This window comes from Grammomys surdaster, unplaced genomic scaffold (genome assembly GCF_004785775.1).
Source record: "Grammomys surdaster isolate TR1022 unplaced genomic scaffold, NIH_TR_1.0 125996, whole genome shotgun sequence".
In the NCBI taxonomy this organism is placed as follows: domain Eukaryota; kingdom Metazoa; phylum Chordata; class Mammalia; order Rodentia; family Muridae; genus Grammomys; species Grammomys surdaster.
Genome location: NW_021620812.1, coordinates 2078279 through 2100998, shown reverse-complemented (window position 1 = coordinate 2100998; position 22720 = coordinate 2078279). Strand labels below are relative to the sequence as shown.

The following is a 22720-nucleotide window of genomic DNA, read 5'->3' as shown; positions in this document are numbered from 1 at the left end:
ACACATAGACACACACAGATACATACACAGAGACACACAGACACACACACGTGCACACAGACACACACACACACACATAAGCACACATGCACACCATTTTTTTTTAAAAGCAAACAATCTCTTCCCTTTTTTGTTGGGGGACTATAAAGTTTTCTGTGCCCTACATTATGAGTCACAAACGAGTTCTCAGATAGTCTCTGTGTGTCGGGATCCAGTGTTGGTGGGTCAGGACCTTTCGTGCCCGTGGCTCCTTGATTCCGCTCTGTGCTGCCTGCAATGTCAAGTGGGGTAGGCAGGCGAAGACTGAGGAGTCCTGCAGAAGAGGAGCTGGCCATGCTGAGTGTCCTGAGACAACCTGAATTAGGGAAAGGTTAGCCTTGCTGTTATCTCATGACGTGCCAGAAACATGGTGTGTGCTGTTCTCTGGAGCCTCCATGAATCCTCTTCTCCCAGGTATGGAAGTTTTCCCTCTGGTGTGTCTCATTAACCTGTTCTTTTGCTGGAGGACACAGGGCATCCAAAAGCCTTCCCTCTACCTCGGGACTGATTGCATGCTTCTCCCCTGCGTGTCAGTAACTCTTGCCTGACTGTTGTTCTGTTCTCTCTCCTCTGATTTTGAGAGCTACTCTGGGCAGGAACCAGCATTAGGATACAGTTAAAGTTTTATAATGGTAAGTTTTTTTTTTATGGAAACTTTATGTGCAAAAGCAAGAGGGTAATAGAATTTATTCCTGTGCCCAGCACCGGCAACTATCAAACATTAGCCAACATTTCTTCCTCTCATCCTCCACTAAAAGAGTTTTTATTGTTGAACAAACGTAAGCAGAGGAAGGCACACGAGGCAAATATTGTGTATAATGGAGCAGTTGAACAGCCATGAAGGCAGGAGCATAAGGAGATAGGCCATTTCCCAGAAGAACCTTCAGTGTGTTTCCCCCATAAGAGTAACCACTATCTTGATTTTTATGGTAATGTGTCTCACACAGATCTTTACAGTGTTTAAAAATTATTTATTTTTTTTTCTTTTTTTTTTTTATTGGATGATTTATTTACATTTCCTATGTTGTCCCCTTACCCCATCCCCCACCACCCCCTCGGAACCCCCAATCCCCTCGCCCCTCCTCCTTCTTCTCTGTGGATGTAACCTCTATCTACACCCCCCCACTCCCACCTCCCCACCCTCAAAATTCCCACCCCCTGGGGCATCCAGCCTTCATGAGGTCAAGGTTCTCTTCTTCCACCTATGCCCAGCAGGGCCCTCCACTTGTACATATTCAGCTGAAGCCCTGGATCCCCCCCTAAGTGCTCCCAGGCTGGTGGTTTAGACCCTGGGAGCTGTGGTTGGTTGGTATTGTTGCTCTCCTCATGGTGCCACAAACCCTTTCAGCTCCTTCAGTCTTCACTCTAACTCCTCTATTGAGAACCCCATGATCAGTTCAATGGCTAGTTGTGAGCATCTGCCTCTGAATATGTCTGACTCTTGAAGGCCTCTGAGGAGATATCCATATCAGGCTCTTATCAGCATGCACTTCCTGTCTTCCACATCAGCATCTACCTTTGGTGATTGCACATGGGATAGATACTCAGGTGGGGTGGTCTTGAGACGGCCCCTCCTTCAGTTTCTGTCCCTCACTTTGTCTCCATATTTGCTCCCTTGAGTATTTAAGTGAGAATGTGTGTCACTTGTATTCGGGTGCTGAGAGTGAGTGTGTCACATGTATGCAGGGTGCTAAAAGTAAGTATGTGTGTCACATGTTTGCAGGTGCTGAGAGTGAGTATGTGTGTCACATGTATTTGGTTGCTAAGAGTATGTGTGTCACATGTATTTGGGTGCTAAGAGTAAGTACATGTGTCATATGTATGCAGGGCTGAGAGTGAGTATGTGTGTCACATGTATTCAGGCGCTGAGTGAGTATGTGTGCCACATGTATTCAGGTACTGAGACAGCTGGAAGAGGACATTGGATCTCTTGGAACTGAGTTACAGATGGTTGTGAGCTGCCATACGGATGCTGGGAATCGAACCTGGGTTCTCTGCAAGAGCAGCAAGTGCTCCTAACTGTGGAGCAATCTCTCCAGACATGATGTTTATAATTTTATCACTTCAGTATACCCCTCAACCTCTTTCAAAACTGAGGCAGTGTCCTGTATGGTACCAAACTCCATCTGTAAATGAGAAAGAACTTCAATTTCTTTTTTAAAACATTCCCTTTGATTATTTGTATGTGGAGTGCACAGCTATGGCAGGGGTGTGAGGTCGGACAATGGCGTGGGCATGTGGGAGTTGATTCTCTCCTTCCTCCAGGTGGATCCAGGAGCCTAACTTGAGTCATCAGTTTGGTGACAGACACCTTTACCCCTCTAGTCAGCTTCTGATTTTCAATTTCTGAACCTCCTCTCCTACCTTCCTAAATTTGGGGGATTAGATGACCACCAAACCCAGTAGTAATAATTAGTTTCAAAGGATTAATTATGTGCTGTAAAGACTTGAATCTTAGTGTCAGGGCTTCACGCCTGCTTGGTAAAGATAATGTAACATAACGTCGTGGTTATCACTTTCCCTATACGTTAAAAACAAGCCTGGTTAGAAGCACATGTTCTATACGGTTGGTAGTGGCAGGAGAGGAGTGGTTTTAAGAAAGAGACAGAGGCCTGGGAAGGGAAGGCACCGTGAGTGTAACTGTGTCCCATGGTGTCTTCCAGGTGTTAGAAGAAGTGATACTGTGTCATCAAGAAGGGGCCAAAATTGAAAGACTTTCCTAAAAGTCTGTGTGTCTCCTGGAAGGATTTCTTCTGTTGTTTCCCTCTGTCTCCTGAGGATGAACCCTTGAGCTAGCCAAGGGTGTTCCTTGAAACTTATTATTCAGAGAGAAGTAACTAATTAACAAGTAGCTGTGGGCTAGAAGCTTGCTGAGCTAGAGAGGAGAAAGGCAAGAGGAGTTAGGATACAAACAAACAAATCTTGCCCACTGCCTTAGGGACCATAGTTCCTGTGTGGTGGGCTGAGTGCATGCGGTATTACAGGTATAGCCAGAGTGGAGTCAAAGCTGGGACTTTGATGCCAGTGAGGTCCTGCAGGTTTTCTGGATATCTGAAAAACGGGAAGGGACCTCAGAGTTTGCTAGTGGCAGGGTGTTCAGGTTTGAGAAACATGTCTGCCCTCTGTTAGTGACTAAGTGGGTTAAGAACTCTAGCGTTGAGAAAGCATCTTTGTTATGTGTATAAAAATCTCCCTGGAGATAAAGTCTCACAGAGCGACAGGTCCAACTGTTTTCATTTGGTGGCTGACACCCAGGATCCTCATGTCAGTTGATAAAAGTCACAGGTTCCTAAGTTACAGTGTTAAGGTGGCCTTGGAGGGTAACACAGTATCAGAGTTAAGGAGCTGGTGATTCTGCTTCTTTGTTAAGATGATTCGCACATCCAAGTGTTACTTCATGTAGTGGTGGCTGGCTATTTGGTGTTAGCACTGTTTCCTTTGTGACCCAGGGCCAATTCTGATTCAGTCTTCCGAGCTCATGTTCTGGTTTCTGTCAGGATGTTCTTCTTTCCTGTCACTTCTGTCTCTTTCTGTATCCTTTGTATTTCCCACTCTCTAGCTTGATTTTCCTGTCTGTAAATATAGCTGGGAGAAGGGAAGTACACACCAGGAAACAGGAAGAGTGTAGTTACTTCTGAATTCCTAGTGTACCCTTATATGTGCTATCTCATCTAAAGCGAGGATTCCTTCAGAACCTCTAGAAATTGCCTCAATCCACAGTGGAGTCAGCTGGGGCTCACAGTATAGGTGAAATATACAAGTGCAGGGCAATGCCTTTGATCTCAGTGTCTGTCCAAATCCTAAGTCTGTTTCCTCCCCTCTGTCTGCCCACCCAACACAAGGTCTTGTGTAGTCAAGCTTGCCTCTGAATCTCTATGTGGCCCAAATTGGTCTCAAAATCACCACCCTTCCTGCATGTCTTCCTTCAATGCTGTACAGAATGATTTTTTTTTTTAAAACACATGGTCTATATAGGTAGTTCTCTGGTAACCCATGAGGTAGATCAGGCTGGCCGTGAGCGCTCAAATGTCCACCTGTCTCTGCCTCTGGATTAAAGGTGTGCACCACTATGTCTGCCTCCACGGTTGATTCTTAACTATATACTCAAATCTGTCTAATACTAAATGTGCAACACAATTTTGCCTCTCTGTAATAATATTTTAAGCATCATCTATCTACACATGCAATTTAAAATGTATTAATTAACCATAATATTAGAGAGAAGTATAGTTTTTAGTATATAGGTATTTGGGAAAAAAAAAACAGAAGACACATGCGTTTGTACCCATAGGTAGTAAAAAATGGACTTAACCATAATAAAAATAGAATGATATCTCACTGAATGTTTATATATCCTCTGTCTTAGTCAGGGTTTGACTGCTGTGAACAGACACCATGACCAAGGCAACTCTTATAAGGACAACATTTAATTTGGGCTGGCTTACAGGTTCAGAGGTTCAGTCCATTATCATCAAGGCGGGAACATGGCAGCATCCAGGCAGACATGGTGCAGGAGGAGCTGAGAGTTCTACATCTTCATCTGAAGGCTGCTAGCAGAGTACTGACTTCCAGGCAGCTAGGATGAGGGTATTAAACCCCACACCCACAAGTGACACACTTACTCTAACAAGGCCACACCCACTCCAGCAAGGCCACACCTCCTAATAGTGCCACTCCCTGTGCTGAGCACATACAAACCATCACATCCCCTCTCATTCTTTTCTCACTTGTTTTGCTTTTTAGAACATGGTCCCACCCTGGGACTTACCATGTGGCCCTGGCTGGGTTGAGTTTGTGTTAATTCAGTGTGAGCCTCCCAAATGCTGGGATTATAGGTGTGGACCATCATGCCCAGCTTACTTTGTCTTCATAAGTGACATTTAAATTTTATAAATGTTTAACCTAACTATTGGGTTGTAGCATGTGTGTGTATACATGTGTGTGTACGTGTGTGTGAGTGCATGTGTATGCACATGTATGTGTATGTGGGGTTGTGTGGTGTGTGTGTATATACATGTTGTGTGTGTATATGTGTATGTACGTGTGCATATACATGCGTGTATGTGTGTATGTACACATGAAGGTCAGAGGACAACCTACATGAGTTGATTCTGTGGATTCCAGGAATGACACCCAGGTCACCACGTTTGTATGGCAGTGCTTTTACCTGCTCAACCATCTTGCTGGCCCATGACATTTTTAACTTCAATTTTATTTTTTGTGTTTTGTTTTTGTATTGGTGTTTTGCCTGCATGTACGCCTTGCACTGTGTGTGTGTGTGTGTGTGTGTGTATGTGTGTGTGTGTGTGTGTATGTGTGTGTGTAGTGCTGGAAGAGGCCAGGAGAAGGCCTTGAGTGCTCTGGAACTGGAGTTACAGGCGTGTGGACGCTGAGAATTGAACCCAGGCTCTGGAAGAACAGCCAGCGCTCTTAACTTCTGAGCCATTACTCTAGCCTCCTGTGGAAATTTAAAATAGAGAACGACCAAGAAATGTTTATGAGCACTTGAAACTATTTATTGCAACACAGCAACACCCAGGAGCTGACTGAAATGCATGCTAAAGGTCAAATAACACCGGCAGTGCACTGGTTAGTGATGTCGCCGCCGGCTCTAATGAAGAATCCCTGCTTTTGCATAAAACAAATGGGTCTTTGATTTGCATGGTCACCGCAGTCTAGGAGAATTCAGAACAAAGAGTACTTACTTCCCTTTAACACAGCTAGAGCCTAGGCTTTAGTAATTGTATTTCCCACCTTGTCAGTCTGAATATCTAACAAGACACTTGAAAATTATTTGGAATGTTTTCCAGCTCTTCACCAAGCCTAGCAGTTCATGTGACATCTCTGAGCCCTTCCAAACCTTCTGCAAGTGCCAGTGTTACCTGGTCATTGTAACAACCAAGAGCTCTCCCAGATCTCAGCTATTTCCTTAGAAGTTGGTACCACCCAACCCCCGCCCCGGTGCGTTGCTTGGCTCCTGGCTACTGCTGGTGATGGTTCACACCAGGAGGACAGGAGGACATCTCTGCTGGGTTTAGGCTTTTAGATAAATCTTATGGAATGCTTTGGTTCTTCTCTAGATGCTGAAAATAGGAATCCAGGCAAGCACCGAGCCACAGTCCTGGCTCTTACAGGTTTATCATGTGCAGAGTAGGGCATGTGGTTGCAGTGTCTCAGAGTGTCACAGGTCACTGCAGCTCTGCACAGGTTTACAAGGTTCCTGACAGGTGGTGAGTCAGCACGGTGCAAGGGAAAAGCACAGGCTTTGAGGTCAGATAGGGAGGTGGGTTTGGGAAGGCGTTCCTCTGTGTGTTATTGCTAAGCATAGATTATGCCGTGATAGGCTTATTCTCAGTGTATAATTCTGCTAATCTACTAAACGTTCTGCTAAACATGCATCCTCGTTCAGCAGTCCAAGCTAAGTCTCACCCCTCCTGATACCCATTAAGTCTCTAGAATCTTGCTAATTATGTTCATACCATGGCCCTAGGCGCCCAGGCTGGGGAGTTAGGGATGGCTATCAATGGCAGATACAGAAGAACAATTCAAGTACAGTCTCTCCCCAGCACCTGTGTCTTAAGATTTTCCTGTGTTTTTAATTAAAAGTTGCTATTATTGTTGTAATTGTTAGTGTGTGTGTGTGTGTATGTGTGTCTGTCTGTCTGTCTGTCTTTAGACATGTGAGCGTAATGGCATGTAAATGCCAGAGAACAATGTTCAGGAGATGCTCTATCCTCCCATATTTTTGAGGAAGCTTTCTCCCGCTCTTTCTGCTGTACTCGCTACCCCAAACTCTCTGGTCCTGGCTGAGTCTCCCGTTCTGCCTCTCGCTTTGGTATTGGAGCACTGGGTTCCAAGTGCCCATCATCAAATCTGGCTTTTTCACAAGGGTTCTGGGGGACCATACTCAGATCAACAGGCTCAAACTGCAGGAGCTATTCCCACTGAGCCATCCCGCCAGAATCTTCTTTTAAATACATGTTTCTTAGCCTGAACACACCTACACAGGACCATGCCTGTTGGTCTTTTTAAGAAGAAATGAAAGACAAATAGGAGACCATACAGTTATATCAAGACACCCAAATAATGCAGAGAGCAAAAGGAGTTGTGAGACCAAGGATAACCTGGGATAAAGTTAACCCAATGTTAACCAAATTGCCTGGGAGCAGAAAAGAAAGATTGGAGGTGAAATAGTTTGTTATACATTTGCAGTGGAGTAGCAGCAGGGTTCACCTCCACCACTCACCCCTCCATCCCCCCATCTTCCCTTCTCAGAGTGGTGAGGGTTACACATGGCAGGATCTGAGGGGACTGGAAGAAGGGAACACGTGTGGTCATAAAAATAGAAGCAGGTAGCACAGAAACAGAGTCAGTACCCAGTCTGGAGCCAGGGGACTGGTACTGTTCGTTCTGGCTCTGATGTGGTGACACATTCTTGGGAGTTGAGCATGGAGTCCAGTAGTAGCCTGCCAGCCATTTGGAACCCCTTCTAACCCTGCTGGGTTTTCTCTCCTCCTCCAAATACTCTGCCTGCCCTGGTACTAGGGATCTCAAAGGCTGAATAGACATGATGCTGGCAAGTAGAGGGTGGGAAGAAACTGTGGTGGGAGAAGGGAGAAGGGGGCAGGGGGCAGGGAGAAAGCTTAAGCAAAATTTCCAGCACAGAGACCTTTACTTAGGCCTGTGACCTACCCATCCACAGAGACCTGTCAGCCCTTTCCCCTTTCCCCAGTGTTTGGTCCTAGAGATCTCCATCTCTAGAGCAAGAAAGGGGTCAAAACTGAGCAACCTCAACCTATCAGAAACCTCACACATAGTCTGCAATACGGGAAACCACACTTGTGTTTTTAGCTGCCCCTTCCCACTCTACCTCTCCGTTCATTCCTTACACTTTCCAATTTCTGAATAAAGACTAAAGTTCCTAAAGTGATCTCCCTTCTTCTCCCAAATTATTTAACCTCATCTAGGGAATCCAAAAGGACTCTTTCCTAACAATTTCCAAATATTTTGGTCCAGAATAAATATCCATCTCCCAGTCCCTCTGCCCTCTCTTTCTGATAGTGCATCCTTCTCCAAGTGTTTGGTTTGCTGTCTGAATTTCTGTTTTAGACTGTAGTAACAGAGTGCCTTCCTTCCTGGTCTAGACTGTAGTAACAGAGCGCCTTCCTTCCGTAGACTGTAGTAACAGAGCACCTTCCCTTGTCAACTGTACTTTCACAGCTGAGTGTCTCATCATACCATAACTCTGGTCTGATTTTATTTTATTGTGTGTGTGCGCATGCGTGTGTGTGTGTGTGTGTGTGTGTGTGTACATGCATACAAAACCCCACAGAAGCCAGAAGGCAGCATCGGATGCCTGGAGCTGGAATTAGAGGTGGTCGTAATGATACCTCTGACATGGATGCTGGGAACTGAGCTCCAGTTCTCTCCCACCACAGCAAGACTGCTAAACCTACTCTTCATCCCCACGTAGGTCATTTTCCAGTGTTACCTGCTCCTCAGATATTTTATGCTAAGTGTTAACAGGTCAGCTTCCCAGGCCAATAGGAACAGAATTCTTCCTTCTAGAAAACAAGGTGGGATATTTAGCTTAAAGATTCTCTTGATGCTGAACGACCATCTTCACAACTATATATTCAGGTTTGATGGTGACTGGAGAGCTTAGTTCATGGATCTCATCTCATATTTATTATGCTTATATGCCATCTCGCTGTGCCAGGATGTAAACTACTGACCTAGTCTCCTCGCCTGGCTGTGTTCTTGCCCATCTTTTGTATTAAGGAGAAAGACACTTTAAGGAAGATAATTGGTTCAGAAAGCTGGAAACAGACGTATCGTTTGATTTATGATGTTTTGAAGTTGGCAAGTAGCTTACATTACTCGGATGGGATAAGCTAAACCATCTCCCCTCACTGCAGGGATATTGTGGGAGAGGGCAGTGTCTCACTTACTGGGTTAGTTTCTGGGTTGTGACCACACAGGCAAGATTAAAACCCATGCCCTCCTGCCCTTCTTTTGGGTCTCAGGAACTGCCTTGCACTTTTGATTTTCTTAGATACATAGCTCCCTCAATTAGACCTCATAGCAGAAAAATTTGTTCCCTTAGTTATTCTGGGAAGTCACTTGGTGGTTTAAAAATATGGATTTGACTTTCATTTTTTTTTCTTGATAGAATTCCTTTGTCATACTATTTTAGTCATTAGAAACACTGGGAAAAAGTAGTTGTGCTGGCCAAGGATTACACAGAGTGATTCACTTTTTATTTAAGGATTGCCATTGCTGACCTCTGGAGGCTAATTTAGAAGTGAATCATTTATAGAAAGTTCTACCCTGTTCGAGGAAGGGCTTTCTACAATATCCTCATGAGGGTCTAAATAAAGCACACGGTATCATGTTTCTAAACGTCTATCTTGTTGCCAATTTTATATCTTTCCTAAGCCGTGAAACTGTTTCTAGTGACTACAGGCATTAAGGCACTATGTATAGCATGATGCATTGTTTGAAACATTACTAGAGATGTAGTGTGTATGTTATATTGAGAAAATACTAGACAGGAGATTTTAGAATGACTGTTTATAATACAGAGAAATGAGTATAAATAGTTTAAAATGACCAGAAATGACATTAAAAGAAAGCTTCTCAAGTATTATAACTCAAACTGAGCAAGCATGCTTTGATGATATTTGTACATTTCTTAAAACATCTAATGTGTGTGACTTTTAGAGCCATTTACAAGAAATTCATTTTGGAAGCTGTCTTACTCCTTGAGAAAGTGAACAGTTTACTATAAAAACTAATTAGTTTTTATTTAGTTTTACACAGCATAAAATACCTAATCTCTGAATTGTAGAAGTTTCTCACTGAAGACTGAATTTATATTGACACCGTAGGTAAAGAATTATGGGTTAGGAAAACAAACAAACAAACAAACACTGAAGCCTGAATTCTTGCTGTGACTTTGACCTTAGACAGACAAACTCTTTGTGGTCTGAGCTGCTGAGTACAGGGCTGGTCTGCTGAGGGCACAGGGCTACGTGCCTTTACATCTGAGTCAGAAGGATTAGTTGTGCTTACACTGGGAGGTGATGGGGGCTTAGATGGCTCTGTGCAGATGTTTGAACTCAGAGATTCATTGGAGGGCAAAGAGACTGGAATTAGTCAACCGTGGCTAGAGTCTTAGACAAAACTTCTTTTTACTCTCTAAGCCATCGTTTTCTAAGGTGGGAGAAATAGATAAAAAGGCAAGGCTGCAGGTATAGTTCAGTGGTAGTGTGTTCTTAAAGATTACTTTGGGCCTTTAATCCCAGCACTTGGGAGGCAGAGGCAGGCAGATTTCTGAGTTCGAGGCCAGCCTGGTTTACAGAGTGAGTTCCAGGACAGCCAGGGCTACACAGAGAAACCCTGTCTCGAAAAACCAAACCAAAACAAAACAAAACAAAACAAAAGATTGCTTTGGGAGGCAGCTTGTGTTCGACAAGGTGCCTGTGTGGAAGTTGGAGGACAGCGTTCAGCAGCTAACTCTCTTCGCTCACCTTGTGCTGAGGCAGGGCCTCTCTTGTTTCTTCCTAGGTGCTGTGTATGTGAGCTTTCTGATGATGCCTTGTTTCTTCCCAGCTCTATGTGGGAACCCTGGGATTATAGATATGAGCAACTGCATTTGGCTTTGGTGTGGATTCTAGAGATTGAATTCATACTGTCAGGCTTGGGTGGGAAGCACTGTAACTGCTGAGCCACCTCACTGGCTCTGAAGCATGCTCTTATCGTGTTCGGGACCATACCCTAAAACAAACAGATAAACACACCTGTAGGTTGCTTATCCCTTGGAAAGCCTTAGAATTGATGTATTTTGGATTCCAGTTTCATCTTGGATTTTGGGATATTTGTACATTTAACACAAAGTTTATTTATAAATTGTTTAATGTCATACACATAGACAGAAGATATCAGTGTATAATACTTTAAAAGGTAATTTTGGGCAGAAAACAAAATTTTGTGGTATAGAATATTCCACAATATAGTGAGGTACAAAATGTTTTGGATTGTAGAACATTCTGAATTTGGACTTTCAAATTAGCATTGTGCACCCTGAAAGACACCATTACCTGGATCTGTTGTAACTTTAGGTTGTGTAAGTAGCTGGTACCCATAATGCATCAGTGTCTCTCTTGTCCTTAATACTGGTCTTCTTTTATTCTTTCTGTCTTCCATTTCCTCAGAGTGTTGTTTTCAGTGTTATAGTTGAAGTAGATGCTGGTAGCCACTGTGCTTTTGCAAAAGTGGGAGCCCATGTTGAAACGGTACACACCTCACCTCAGTATCAGCATAGTTAGGAAATAGTAAGTTATAAGTTTCTTGATATAACATGTTTATTCTTTGAGAATGTGATGGTTTGAATAAGAATGGCCCCATAAGCTCATATATTTGAATGCTTAGGCACCATGGAGAGCTGTCTGAAAGGATTAGAAGGATTAGGAGGTGTGGCCTTGTGGGAGGAAGTTATTTGGGTTAGGCTTTGAGGTTTCAAAAGCCCACATAAAAGCCCAATCTCTCTCTGCTTTTGGATTAGGATGTAGCTCTTAGCTGCTTCTCCAACAGCTTGTTTGCATGGTTCCTGGCATGATGATAATGGACTAAGCCTGTGAAACTCTTAGCCAGCCTCAATTAAATGCTTTTTTTCCTAAGAGTTGCCTTGCTCATGATGTCTCTTCACAGTAATAGAACACTGACTAAGACACGGGGGATCATATAGCAGAAGACACTGATCTTTTTGGAAGATTTTTTTTTTGATAGGGTCATTAGACAGTCTTTGCTGGCCTAGAACTCACTATATAGACAAGTCTCTAAAATGTAGGCAATATGAACCTTCCAGGGTTGGAACGATAGTTCAGCAGTGAAGAAAACTGGCTGCTCTTTCAGAGGATCAGAGTTCAGATGCTAGTTACCCATATCAGGGCTCATACCCACCCGTAACTCCAACTCCAGGGGGATCAAATACCTCTAGTATCCTTAGACACCCTCACTCAGATGTATACATTCCACACATAGAAACATACACATATGCATAATTAAAAATAAATCTGAAAAAAAAAAAAGAGAATAGCCTAGTCAAACCTAGACATTAAGAACAGAAAGACAGCCCCCTGATTTTCTTATGTGTAACAATGGAATGAAAATCTTCACAGGAGAGGGGGATGCTTGATCTATTCATTTTCAATTTCCCATTTTTATTTTCTGCAGTGACACTGACTGATACTTCTACAATTCTTATTTGAGATAAAGGGTACAAAAAAAAAAAAGCAAGATTCTTGAGAAAACTGAGATGTAAGAAAGCAGTTATGAAAATTTTTAGTATTGCTGTTGTAGATTGCCACAGGAGAGAACTGTTTTAGCTGCTTACACTTAAAACTGAACCCATAAGAGTGTGGGATTGTGTAAGGGTATCTTGGTTCATGGTTGGGCATGGGCCTGGTACCCCAAGACTCCAAGGGAGAATCGGCAGGCTTTTGGCCACATCCCCAGAACCCAGAGTCCTGACACGCAGTCTCGTCTCCATAGACCTACATTGTTCAGTCACGTAGGCCATTACAGCCTCTCCCAAAGTGCACAGGTAGACGGTGTGACCATAGGTCTCAGGCCCTAGGGATTTACATACAAATGAAGGCCAGAGGGTGGAGCAAATTAAACATTCTTCCCCAGGCCCTCCCTCTTTCTCCCTCCCTATTTAACTCAGGTCTGCCCTGAGTTTTGGGGGAGGGGGGTACATGCAGATCCATCCACCATACGCTATGACAATAAACCCTTTTGGAAATAAGGACTTTCCCGTGTCACTGGGGCCTGCCACCGCCAAAGCCTCCAGCCTTTGGAACTCCAGACGTTTCTCCTGTATGTGGGACCTGCCAGCGTGGAAAGTCCCTGGAACTTACGCCATGCCCCTTTTCCCACATAAGAGTGGGTGTGTCTCTGATTCTTTTGCCTGCTTTTGGGAGTCTTTCTTCTGTTAGGTTGCCTTGTCCAGCCTCCATATGAGGGTTTGTGTGTAGTCTTTTTGTATCTTGTATTGTTGTGTTTGGTTGTTGTCTCTTGGAGGTCTGCTCTTTTCTGAAGGAAAATATAGAGGGAGTGTTTCTGGGGAAGGAGAGGTGGGTGAGGGGTGGAGGGTGGGTAAAGGACATACACCAGGAGGGAGGAGTTGGGGGAGTGTAAACTGCAGTTAGAATGTATTGTGTGAGAGAAGAATCTATTTGCAACAATTAAAAAAACACACCCACAAATAATGCATTTCTAGGTGCACAAACCATGACTTTTTTATTCACATATTGTTGGAACACTAGAATCTTCGGGCAGTGTAGTTTTTGTTTAAGGAAAACAACAAACAAAGGAGATCTGGAAGTGAACTTCCTGGAGTTTTAAAAATAATTTGGATGTGTTTTGGGGATTAATTTATCTGTCTATGGGCTAGAACATCTGCTGAAGCACTGAGGACAAATATTTATTCTGTGCCATCCACAAAGTATCCTTGTAGAATATGTAACGGTCATAGAGAATGTAGCATTTATGTAGTCACCATAGGGAATGTAGCATTAATGTAGCCAACATAGGGAATGTAGCATTACTGTAGCCACCATAGGGAATGTAGCATTAATGTAGCCACCATGGGGAATGTAGCATTAATGTATAGTCCTGGTACTGTGCTCAGGCTTTTGCTGTCCTGGCCAGACGAGTTTCAATGATCAGTAGTAACAAGTAGGTGGTAGAAATTTAAAAACACTGGGAAAGTAGCAATTAAAGAATAAATACATAGTAAGAATACTGTCTTTTAGTTTAAAATATTGAATAATATGATTAGACAGGGTTGTCTAGAGGAACAGAACTAATAGAATTAATATATTCATTTATATATTACAAATATATAAATGATGTTTATATAAAAATTATGATTATTTATATACATAATATACAATATATTATATATAATTATAGATAATATAAATTTATCTATAATTATATATTATGTATTAATAATATATATTAGAACACTTTATATGTATACACACATCTATCTATCTATCTATCTATCTATCTATCTATCTATCTATCTATATGAAGGAGACTTATTAGAGTAACTTACTTATAGGTTACAGGCTGTGGTCCAGCTAGTTCAACAATGGCTGTCTACCACGACAAGTCTAAGAATCCACTAATTAGTTGTTCAGTCCAAGAGACGAGACTGGATGTCTCAGTAGGTCTTCAGTATCTGTTGGAATCCCAAAGTAGGCTCTAATGCTGGTGATGTAAGAGCAAGGGCCAGCGAAGAGCAAAAGCCGCTTTCTTCCTCGTTCTTACATAGGCTGCCACCAGTAGGTGCGGCCCAGAGTCCGACCTCAAATGCTGTGGACTTAAGGTGAGGCTCAGATGACCTAGTTAATTAACTAATAAAAATCCCTCACACATGTGCCTGGCAACTTATGTTAGTTTTAGTTAATTCCTGTTAAATTAGTTAACTAGTAGGTTAGGTTTAGTTCATTCCTGATATGGTCAAGTTGACAACCAAGTGTGGCCATCACATATGGTTTCGGGGGAAATGAAATTTATCCTGGTTATGACCTTTAAAAAAGGAGCAGGATCTAACTTGGTCTTCCCAGATCCTGCAGTTTAAGGAGCTCTCAAGCGTTGCTGAGCTATCACTCAGTAAGCATCTGTCAAATGGGGACAATAACTGGACCCACAGTTAGAACTGTCCGTTTGTAAACTTCTTTTTATGTATAGCCCCTTACTGAGTTTCGTAAGAGCTCTGTCTGTATCCCAAACTTTAGCAATGCCATCCAGGCTTCAGGGTCCCATTGTGCAGCCCAGGTTGGACTGGAACTCACAGAAGAGGTCCCTCTGCCTTGGCCACTGAGTGTTGGGATTTAAAGACGTACACTATCATGCCATACCCCTCCATCATCATGCCATGGCCCTCCATCTCTTTTTTATAAAATTTAAGCGGTTGTATTTGCTAGTCGTTGACACACAATTTATTCCTAAAATACTTCACGGACTCTTTAAATTGTCTGGCGTCTCCCGTGCTGAGTACTGAGTCTATTAGAAACAAATAACAACCCTGGTGTTTTACAAGGGGCACAAGAGCCAGGTGAAAGCAGCTCAACAGGAAGATTCTTTTTGTAGAGAACCTGTACCAGGACCCAACTGGATCAGCGGGCACGTTGGGGGGAGGTTACTTGGGTTTTATTCTAGTGAAACAGGCTGCTAGGCTCAAGTCCCAGAAATACAGGGAGGTGGCTTTTGTGTAAACAAAAGTTTTAGCTGATGGGGAAGATTTATGGACTATTGGTCGTTGGTGGGATAGCCAAATTAGATAGAAAAAAACAAGGTTGCTTTTTTTTTTTTCCACAAGCCCGAGGCGTGCTTTGTACTAGGCCAGAGGTCTACCGCGGAGGTACACCTTCAGCTTCACTTAAATTGCTATTTTGAATCACTATGATCCAAAAGAAACAAAATATCCCTTTTTAAAAAAGATAAGGCCGGGCATGGTGGTGCATTCCTATTCCTTTGATCCCAGTACTCAGGAGGCAGAGGGAGGCAGATCTCTGTGAGTTCAAGAGCAGCCTGGTCTACAGAATTCAGAATAGGCTTGTTTGTTACACAGAGAAACCCTGTCTCGAAAACCCCCCAAAAACCCAACAACAACAAAAACCCAAACAAACAAACAAAACCAAAAAAAAAAAAAAAAGAAAAAAAAGAAAAAGGATGTATTTACTGGTTTTGATGTGGTTTCCATGGTGGTGTGCATCACTACTGTGTATGTGCGTCCTGCGGACCTTTGGGAATAGAACTTACATTTCAGAGGGGCTTGTTTAGCTTAAACTACTCTGAAGTCAATGAGAGTTGAACTCAGATCCTTGACTCTGACAAATGACGACTTTGTGACTTGTATTAATTTATTTTGCTAAATCTCCATTTCCTGTTTGTGATACGAGGATACAATGTCCTTTATATAGTCATTGTGAGTGTTAAATGAGTGGCTGTATATCACCTAGCAGAGGGTCTGGTCTTCAGAAATGCTGACGACATGTCATCTAATGCTAACGTATGAAAACATTGCCTCAAATTCTACCCACATACCAACTACTATTACACTTTATGACAGGGACGTCCACGTCATAAATTGAGGACTATATCATTCAATAGATATATATTGAATAAGATATTTATTGAATGGTCAGGGTGTTTTGTTGAAGAAGACTGATCTAAAAGGTTCTTTTCTCTCTTTGCAGATCTTATTTTGTACTTTAAACACACCTAAAATTGATATGGGAAAGCTCCTGGGCGGGCAGCTGGGTCTTGAAGATTTCATATTTGCCCACGTAAAAGGCATAAAGAAGGAAGTGAACGTTTATAAGTCAGAGGATTCGCTTGGACTCACCATCACAGATAACGGTGCTGGCTATGCTTTTATCAAGGTAAGTTTTTGAAAAAAAAAATTAAGACAATCTTCGAGATCAAAGAGAGTTACAAATTCTTTTTGGGGAGAGCTAGCTAGCTCAGCTGGGGTTTACAAATTGGTATCTCACTTTTATTTTAAAAAATGTTTGAAGATGACACTTTTGAAACACTCTTTCTGAAATCCTTCCCTTTGCTTTAGCATCCTCTACTGTTGAGAATGTGAGGAGGGTGGACTAGCCCCAGTGCTTCCTCACTACTCACGGAAGTGGCCTGCTCCTGTAGCTCCGAGGACTTTCTGGATGAGTTTTAGAGATTTGATGTTACTTTTAAAAACTGCACAGGTTTTCAAAAATATATTCTTCAGAGTTATCTCAATAACCTAATTCTTTTGTTTGTATGCAAAAAGAGTAATATAGAGTTGTAAGGAGAAGTTTAAAATAGTATGAAAGTGAGAATAGCCAAGGAAAAATTCTGCTGTAGTGAGTACAGCCATGCCATCCTGTGTGTGTGTGTGTGTCTGCTGTAATGAGTGCAGCTGTCTTCTATCCGTGTGTGTGAGTGTATGAATGTGTGTATGTATATGTGTGTCTGCTGTAATGAGTAACAGCATTTCCCATCTCCTCTGTGTGTGTGAGTGTGTGTGTTATGTTTGTGTGTCTTCTGTAATGAGTATATCCATCCTCGTCCCCTCGGGGTGTGTGTGTGTGTGTGTGCGTGTGTGTGTGTGCATACAAGTTGGTTCGGGAACCCCAGTGCATGCTAAAATCTGTGCCTGTCTGAGTGTATAATACAAATAGCTTAGTACTTGCACATAACCTATGTACATCCTCCTGTAAAGCTTCAATCATCTCTAGATCTCTTATGGCATCTATATAAATAGTTATTGTATCTTGTTGCCTAGAGACCAAGGAATGTCTGTGTCCAGTACAAACACAATTGTTGCATGTTCTCTTGAGACAGCACCTTGCTACATAGCTCAGGCTGTCCATGGACTCCTGAGCTCAAGTGATTCTCTTGCCTCAGGGTTGGTTGCTGTATTAGCCAGGGTTCTTTATAGTCACAGAACGTATGGAATGTCTATATATATTAAGGGAATTTATCGTAATGACTTATAGTCTGTAGTACAACTTACCCAACAATGGTCAGCTGTGAGTGGGAAGTCCAAGAATTTAGTAGTTGTTCAGTCCCATGAGGCTGGGTGATACAGCTGGTCTTCTGTGTAAACTGGAATCCAGGTTCCAACAGATGTGCTGGCCAGTAAACGCAAGCAGGTGAAGAAGAGTGAGCCTTCCTTCTTCCAATGTCCTCAAGTAGACCTCCAGTAGAAGATGTGGCCCAGATTAAAGGTGTGTACAACTACACCTGGATTTGGAACTTGCTTTGTCCCAGGCTTGCCTTGAACTCAGAGATCTGCTTCCTCAATCTCTTAGGATTAAAGGCATGTACTATCTTGCCTGGGCCTAAGCTTTTCATGGCTACTATGCCTCAAGATCTGGATCAAAAGCATGTGTCATCCAGGTCAGAAGCCTGTGTCTTTCAGCCACACTATCTGGATCACAGGTGTGCCTTGCATTTCTGTATTGTAGTTCACTCAGATGTAGTCAAGTTGACAATCAGGAATAGCCATTACAGCTGTCTTAATGGCAGCTGGCTTACACAGACTGCTCCCCAAACACCAGACACTCTGCATGCATTTTTGTTTAACCTTCATAGTAATCCTAGTTTGATTTATTTTGATTTAATTTTATGTGTGTGGTACTGCCTGTGTCAGGGTGTGGCATGTGTGCATGCGTGTGTGTGTGTGTGTGTGTGTGTATGTGTGTGTGTGTAGGCCAGAGGCTGATGTCAGATGGCTTCTTTAGTCACATATTTTATGTTTTGAGACAAGGTCTTTCACTGAATCTCGAGCTCACAGATTAGGTTAGGATGGCTGTCAAGTAAACCCATAAGATTGCCTGACCCACCTCCCCATTGCTAGAATTGGGGACGCATGCCTGGCTCTTTATGTGGCTGCTGGAGATCTAAGCTCGGGTGGCATAGCACCCGAGCAACTGTACTGTCTTCCATTCTCACAGCAATCTGATTTTATTGGCACAATGTCTTTTTAAACTTCCAGCATAAGCACATTAAAAAAAAAAAACGTACAGTTTAATGAATGTTCACATTCTAGCGCCAGTACAGTGTTGTAAGATCCACAGGGTCATAGGAACTGCATGTCTGCTACCCTGAAGACTCCCTTATGCACCCTTCCAGTGACATCTGCCCTGAGAGGTGGTACCCACTGACACTTGCTTCTTAAGATCTGTAGAATCATGCGTTATGTGTCTGCAGTCTCTGCCTTTCTCAGTGTGTCTTTGCAATGTGTCCGTGATGGGCAGTATCACCAAAATGCCAAGATAGGATGAGGACGGTTAAATAGCTTGGTCAGAATTGTAATGCTGGGCAGGTTCGGAATTTGAACCTAAGGAGCCTGACTCCAGAGCAGGTATTTCTATGCCTTGAACTAAGAGTCAGTAATAAACTGTGCTTTGTGCGGCACAGCAGTTTATTACGGCCTTCTTTGCTGGTGCACCGCATCATTAAAGAAACAAGTGTAGGGACGGGACGTTATCTTCGCTGCAGATGCCTCTCTAACTGCCTGCTCGATAGGATGGTTATTTTTAGTGCTGCAGGAGATAGAAATGCATTGGAGGTGGAGTGGGTGACCAAATGGAAAACCCTTGAGCTGGGTAAGTCATGTGGGAGAGTCTGGGAAGTTCAGGACACCAGGTACAAGCAGCAGAGCCTGTCTACTGTCTGCAGAGGAGGCTCAGAAGCGTCCCTAGCATGTGCATGCTTTAGATGTTAGCCTCTGACATTCCAAGCGACTGTTTCTATTTTTTTTTTTTTTGTCTTGTCAAATATGTGCCTGCCTCAAAGTACTAGTCACTAGTCCTTTGGGGACAGAGGGCGTGGTAAGAAGGGAGGAAGCCAACACATCATCTACTTTAAAATACAGATGGTAAAAATTTTGTAAATTGGATAATTTTAAAATTTAAAATGTCACAATAATTACAAAAACAACTTTTATATACAATTTATCTAAATGTCCAGTTTCTAATCATTTGCTAATTTGCTGTGTTTTTCATGCACATTTGTATCTATCTGATTTTCTGTCTAGTCTCATTCTTTTTACTCCTAACCACTTCAGAGTGTAATCACTAAGAACCAAAGTATTCTTTATGTTACATATACCCATAGTACAATTATGAAATTGAGAAGAATCAAACATTGGTTTGACTCAACAAACTAACCCCCAGGGCTGGAGATGTAGTTCAGTGGGTAGAGAACTCGTCTTGCATGCACAAACCTGTGGGTTCTATCCCCAGCACAGAGTAAGAGTGGCCATTAGTATACACACTTGTGATCCCAACACTCAGATGGTAAAGGAAGAGAGATCAGAAGTTCCAGGTCTGGGCTGGAGGGATGGCTCAGTGGTTAAGAGCACTGACTGCTCTTCCAGAGTTCCTGAGTTCAATTTCCAGCAACCACATGGTGACTCGCAACCATCTGTAATGGGATCTGATACCCTCTTCTGGTGTGTCTGAAGACAGCTACAGTGTATTCATACAGATAAATTAAATAAAGAATGCTTTAAAGAAGTTCCAGGTCATTGTTGGCTCTGTGGAGAGTTTGAAACCAGCCTTGTTTTGAGCCCTGGTCTCACCACAAAACAAGGAAAATCTTATCTCTAGTCCACGTTGGTTTTCTTGGTTATTTTCCCCACCTCCCTTCCCTTCTGTAAGCCCAGTGCAGCATCCTGCTTTCTGATGGTTCTTCCACATTTCTGGAATAATCCCTTAGCCTTTTCTAGGGTTCTCCTTAGTCTACTATTTTCCTTGATTTAAAAAAAAAATGTGTGTGGATATTTTTTGTGCACAAATCTCTGTGTATCATGTGAATGCCTGGTGCCTACAGAGCCCAGAGGCGGGTGTCAGATCACCTGATCTGGAATAAAGATTGTTGGAAGTGCCATGTGGGTGCTGGGAATTGAACCTGGGTCCTCTGCAAGAGCAACCAATGCTCTTAACCTCTGAGCCATCTCTTCAGTCCCTAATCTGTGACTTTCTGATGTGTTCTTATGTTGAGAGACAGGCTACACTCTTTGGAGCAGGGAAATTGTGAAAGTTCTGAAGATTCCTCAGGGGACCACTTTGGAAGGGCCAAGATGAGGTGAAAAGTTCTTTAGATTCTTAAGTGAATGTAGAATACTAAATTTTATACATACTAGCAAATAATGTTTGTCTTTCATTTTTCTTGATACTTTGGACCAGATAGTACCCTGAGCAATATTATTAACCTCTGTTCAGATACTCTATGATTGTTAAAACACATTGTATTTCAGAAGTTTATCTATTGACATCTCATTGAAATAAAATAAGTGTTCACATGTATATAGATATATGTGGAGGACAAAGGCCAACACCAGGAAGTGTCACTCGAGAGCTATCTACCATCTTTTCTGAAACTCTCATTGGGATCTGAGCAAGTCCCAGGAATCCTGTTGCCTCAGCCCCTCTGAGCTGGGATTAGACACACATGCCACCACTCCTGACTTTTTATGTACCCATACTTGCACATAGCCAACACTTTGGAGACTGAGCTATCTCTTCTGGTCCAGTATACTTGTTCTTTGTTGGTTTTTCTTTTCTTTTCCTTCCTTCCTGTCTTTCTTTTCTTTTCTTTTCTTTTCTTTTCTTTTCTTTTCTTTTCTTTTCTTTTCTTTTCTTTCTTTTTTCCTTTTGTTCTCTTCCTTCCTTTCTTTCTTCCTTTCTTCCTTTCTTTCTTTCTTTCTTTCTTTCTTTCTTTCTTTCTTTCTTTCTTTCTTTCTTTCTTTCTGTCAGCTTGACACAGACTAGAGTTATCTGGGAAGAGGAACCTAAGTTGAGAAAATGCCTCCATCAGATTGCCTATAGACCGGTGGTTTCAACTTTGCTAATGCTATGGCCTTTTAATACAGTTTCTCCTGTTGTGGTGACCCCCAACCATAAAATGATTTTATTGCTGCTTCAAAACTGTAATGTTGCTATTGCTATGAATCATGACGTAAACATCTGTGTTTCCCAATGGTCTTAGGTGACTCCTGTGAAAGCGTCACTCAGCTCAGAGGCTGGGATTCACAGGTTGAGAACTGCTGCCATAGGCAGACCTTTGGGGCATATTCTTGATTAATAATTGATGGAGGAGTGTTAGCTCTCTGTGTGCACTGCCACTCCTGAGCAGACGGCCTTCTGTAAGAGAGCAGGCTGAGCAAGCCGAGAGGAGCAATCCAGGAAGCAGCATCCCTCCATGGTCTCTCTATCACTTCCTGACTGCTGGTTCTTGCCTTGGCTTCCCTCACTGTGCCCCACAAAGCCTAAGCCAAATAGACCCTTCCTTCTCATTGCTTCTGGGTTCTTCTTGTTGTTATGGTTTTTTTGTTGTTCTTGTTTATTTATTTTTTGAGAGTGAGAGAAAGGCAAAGTCTCTTTACATAACCCTGTCTGTCCTGAACTCATTATGCAGACTAGGCTGTCTCAAACTTACAGAGATCCTCCTGCCTCTACCTCCAGAATATTGAGATTAAAGACATGCCCCACCATTCCCAGCAGCCCCGGTCATGGTGTTTTATCACATTTATCACAGCTATAGAACCCTTACTGGAGACACTCACCACCTCTGTTTCTATTCTGTTGGCTCAGGAGTCTGGGGCTCAGATCCCACAGAAAATAGCCAATGTACTACACATGTTCACACACAGGGTGTCTTTGGGTGATCTTCTCCAGGTTTTACCTTTCTGTTTTCCTCCCTTCTCTGCTTCATGTCTGTGGCCCACAGGTGCTCTGACTCTCTCCTTGTTGCTGCTTAGGTCTCTTCTGCTGCTGTCAGACTTCTGGTACCTACCTTTTCCCTTCTGGCCTGGGCTCTCTCTGGCAACCTTTCTATCATCTTGCAGCTTGGGTGAGAGTGTCTCATTGTTAATCTGACCTTTAATTCACAGGTAAGAGTCATTCATCACTTCTAAGTCTTTTATGTGATTAAGCTAATGTGTTTTGTTATTTTAAATAAATGTATAGCACATGTTAAAAAAAACTAAAGATATGTACAAGAGCACTAAAATTTGTTTTTGTAATTGATCAAAAGAAAAATACATGGAGAGAGGAGAGGATTGGCTCCTGAGAACTGTCCTCTGACTTCCACAGGCATGCCATGGCAC

The 22720-nt window shown here is 42.6% G+C and overlaps 1 protein-coding gene across 1 annotated transcript in view; it reads left to right on the top strand.

The window, feature by feature from the left end:
- Gipc2 (GIPC PDZ domain containing family member 2) overlaps window positions 1-22720 on the top strand; it is an 81365-nt gene that overhangs the window by 19614 nt on the left and 39031 nt on the right. Inside the window, exon 2 of the mRNA XM_028754326.1 lies at window positions 16317-16502. Within this exon, the coding sequence (XP_028610159.1) occupies window positions 16317-16502 (186 nt within the window). The remainder of the gene's footprint in view (window positions 1-16316; window positions 16503-22720) is intronic.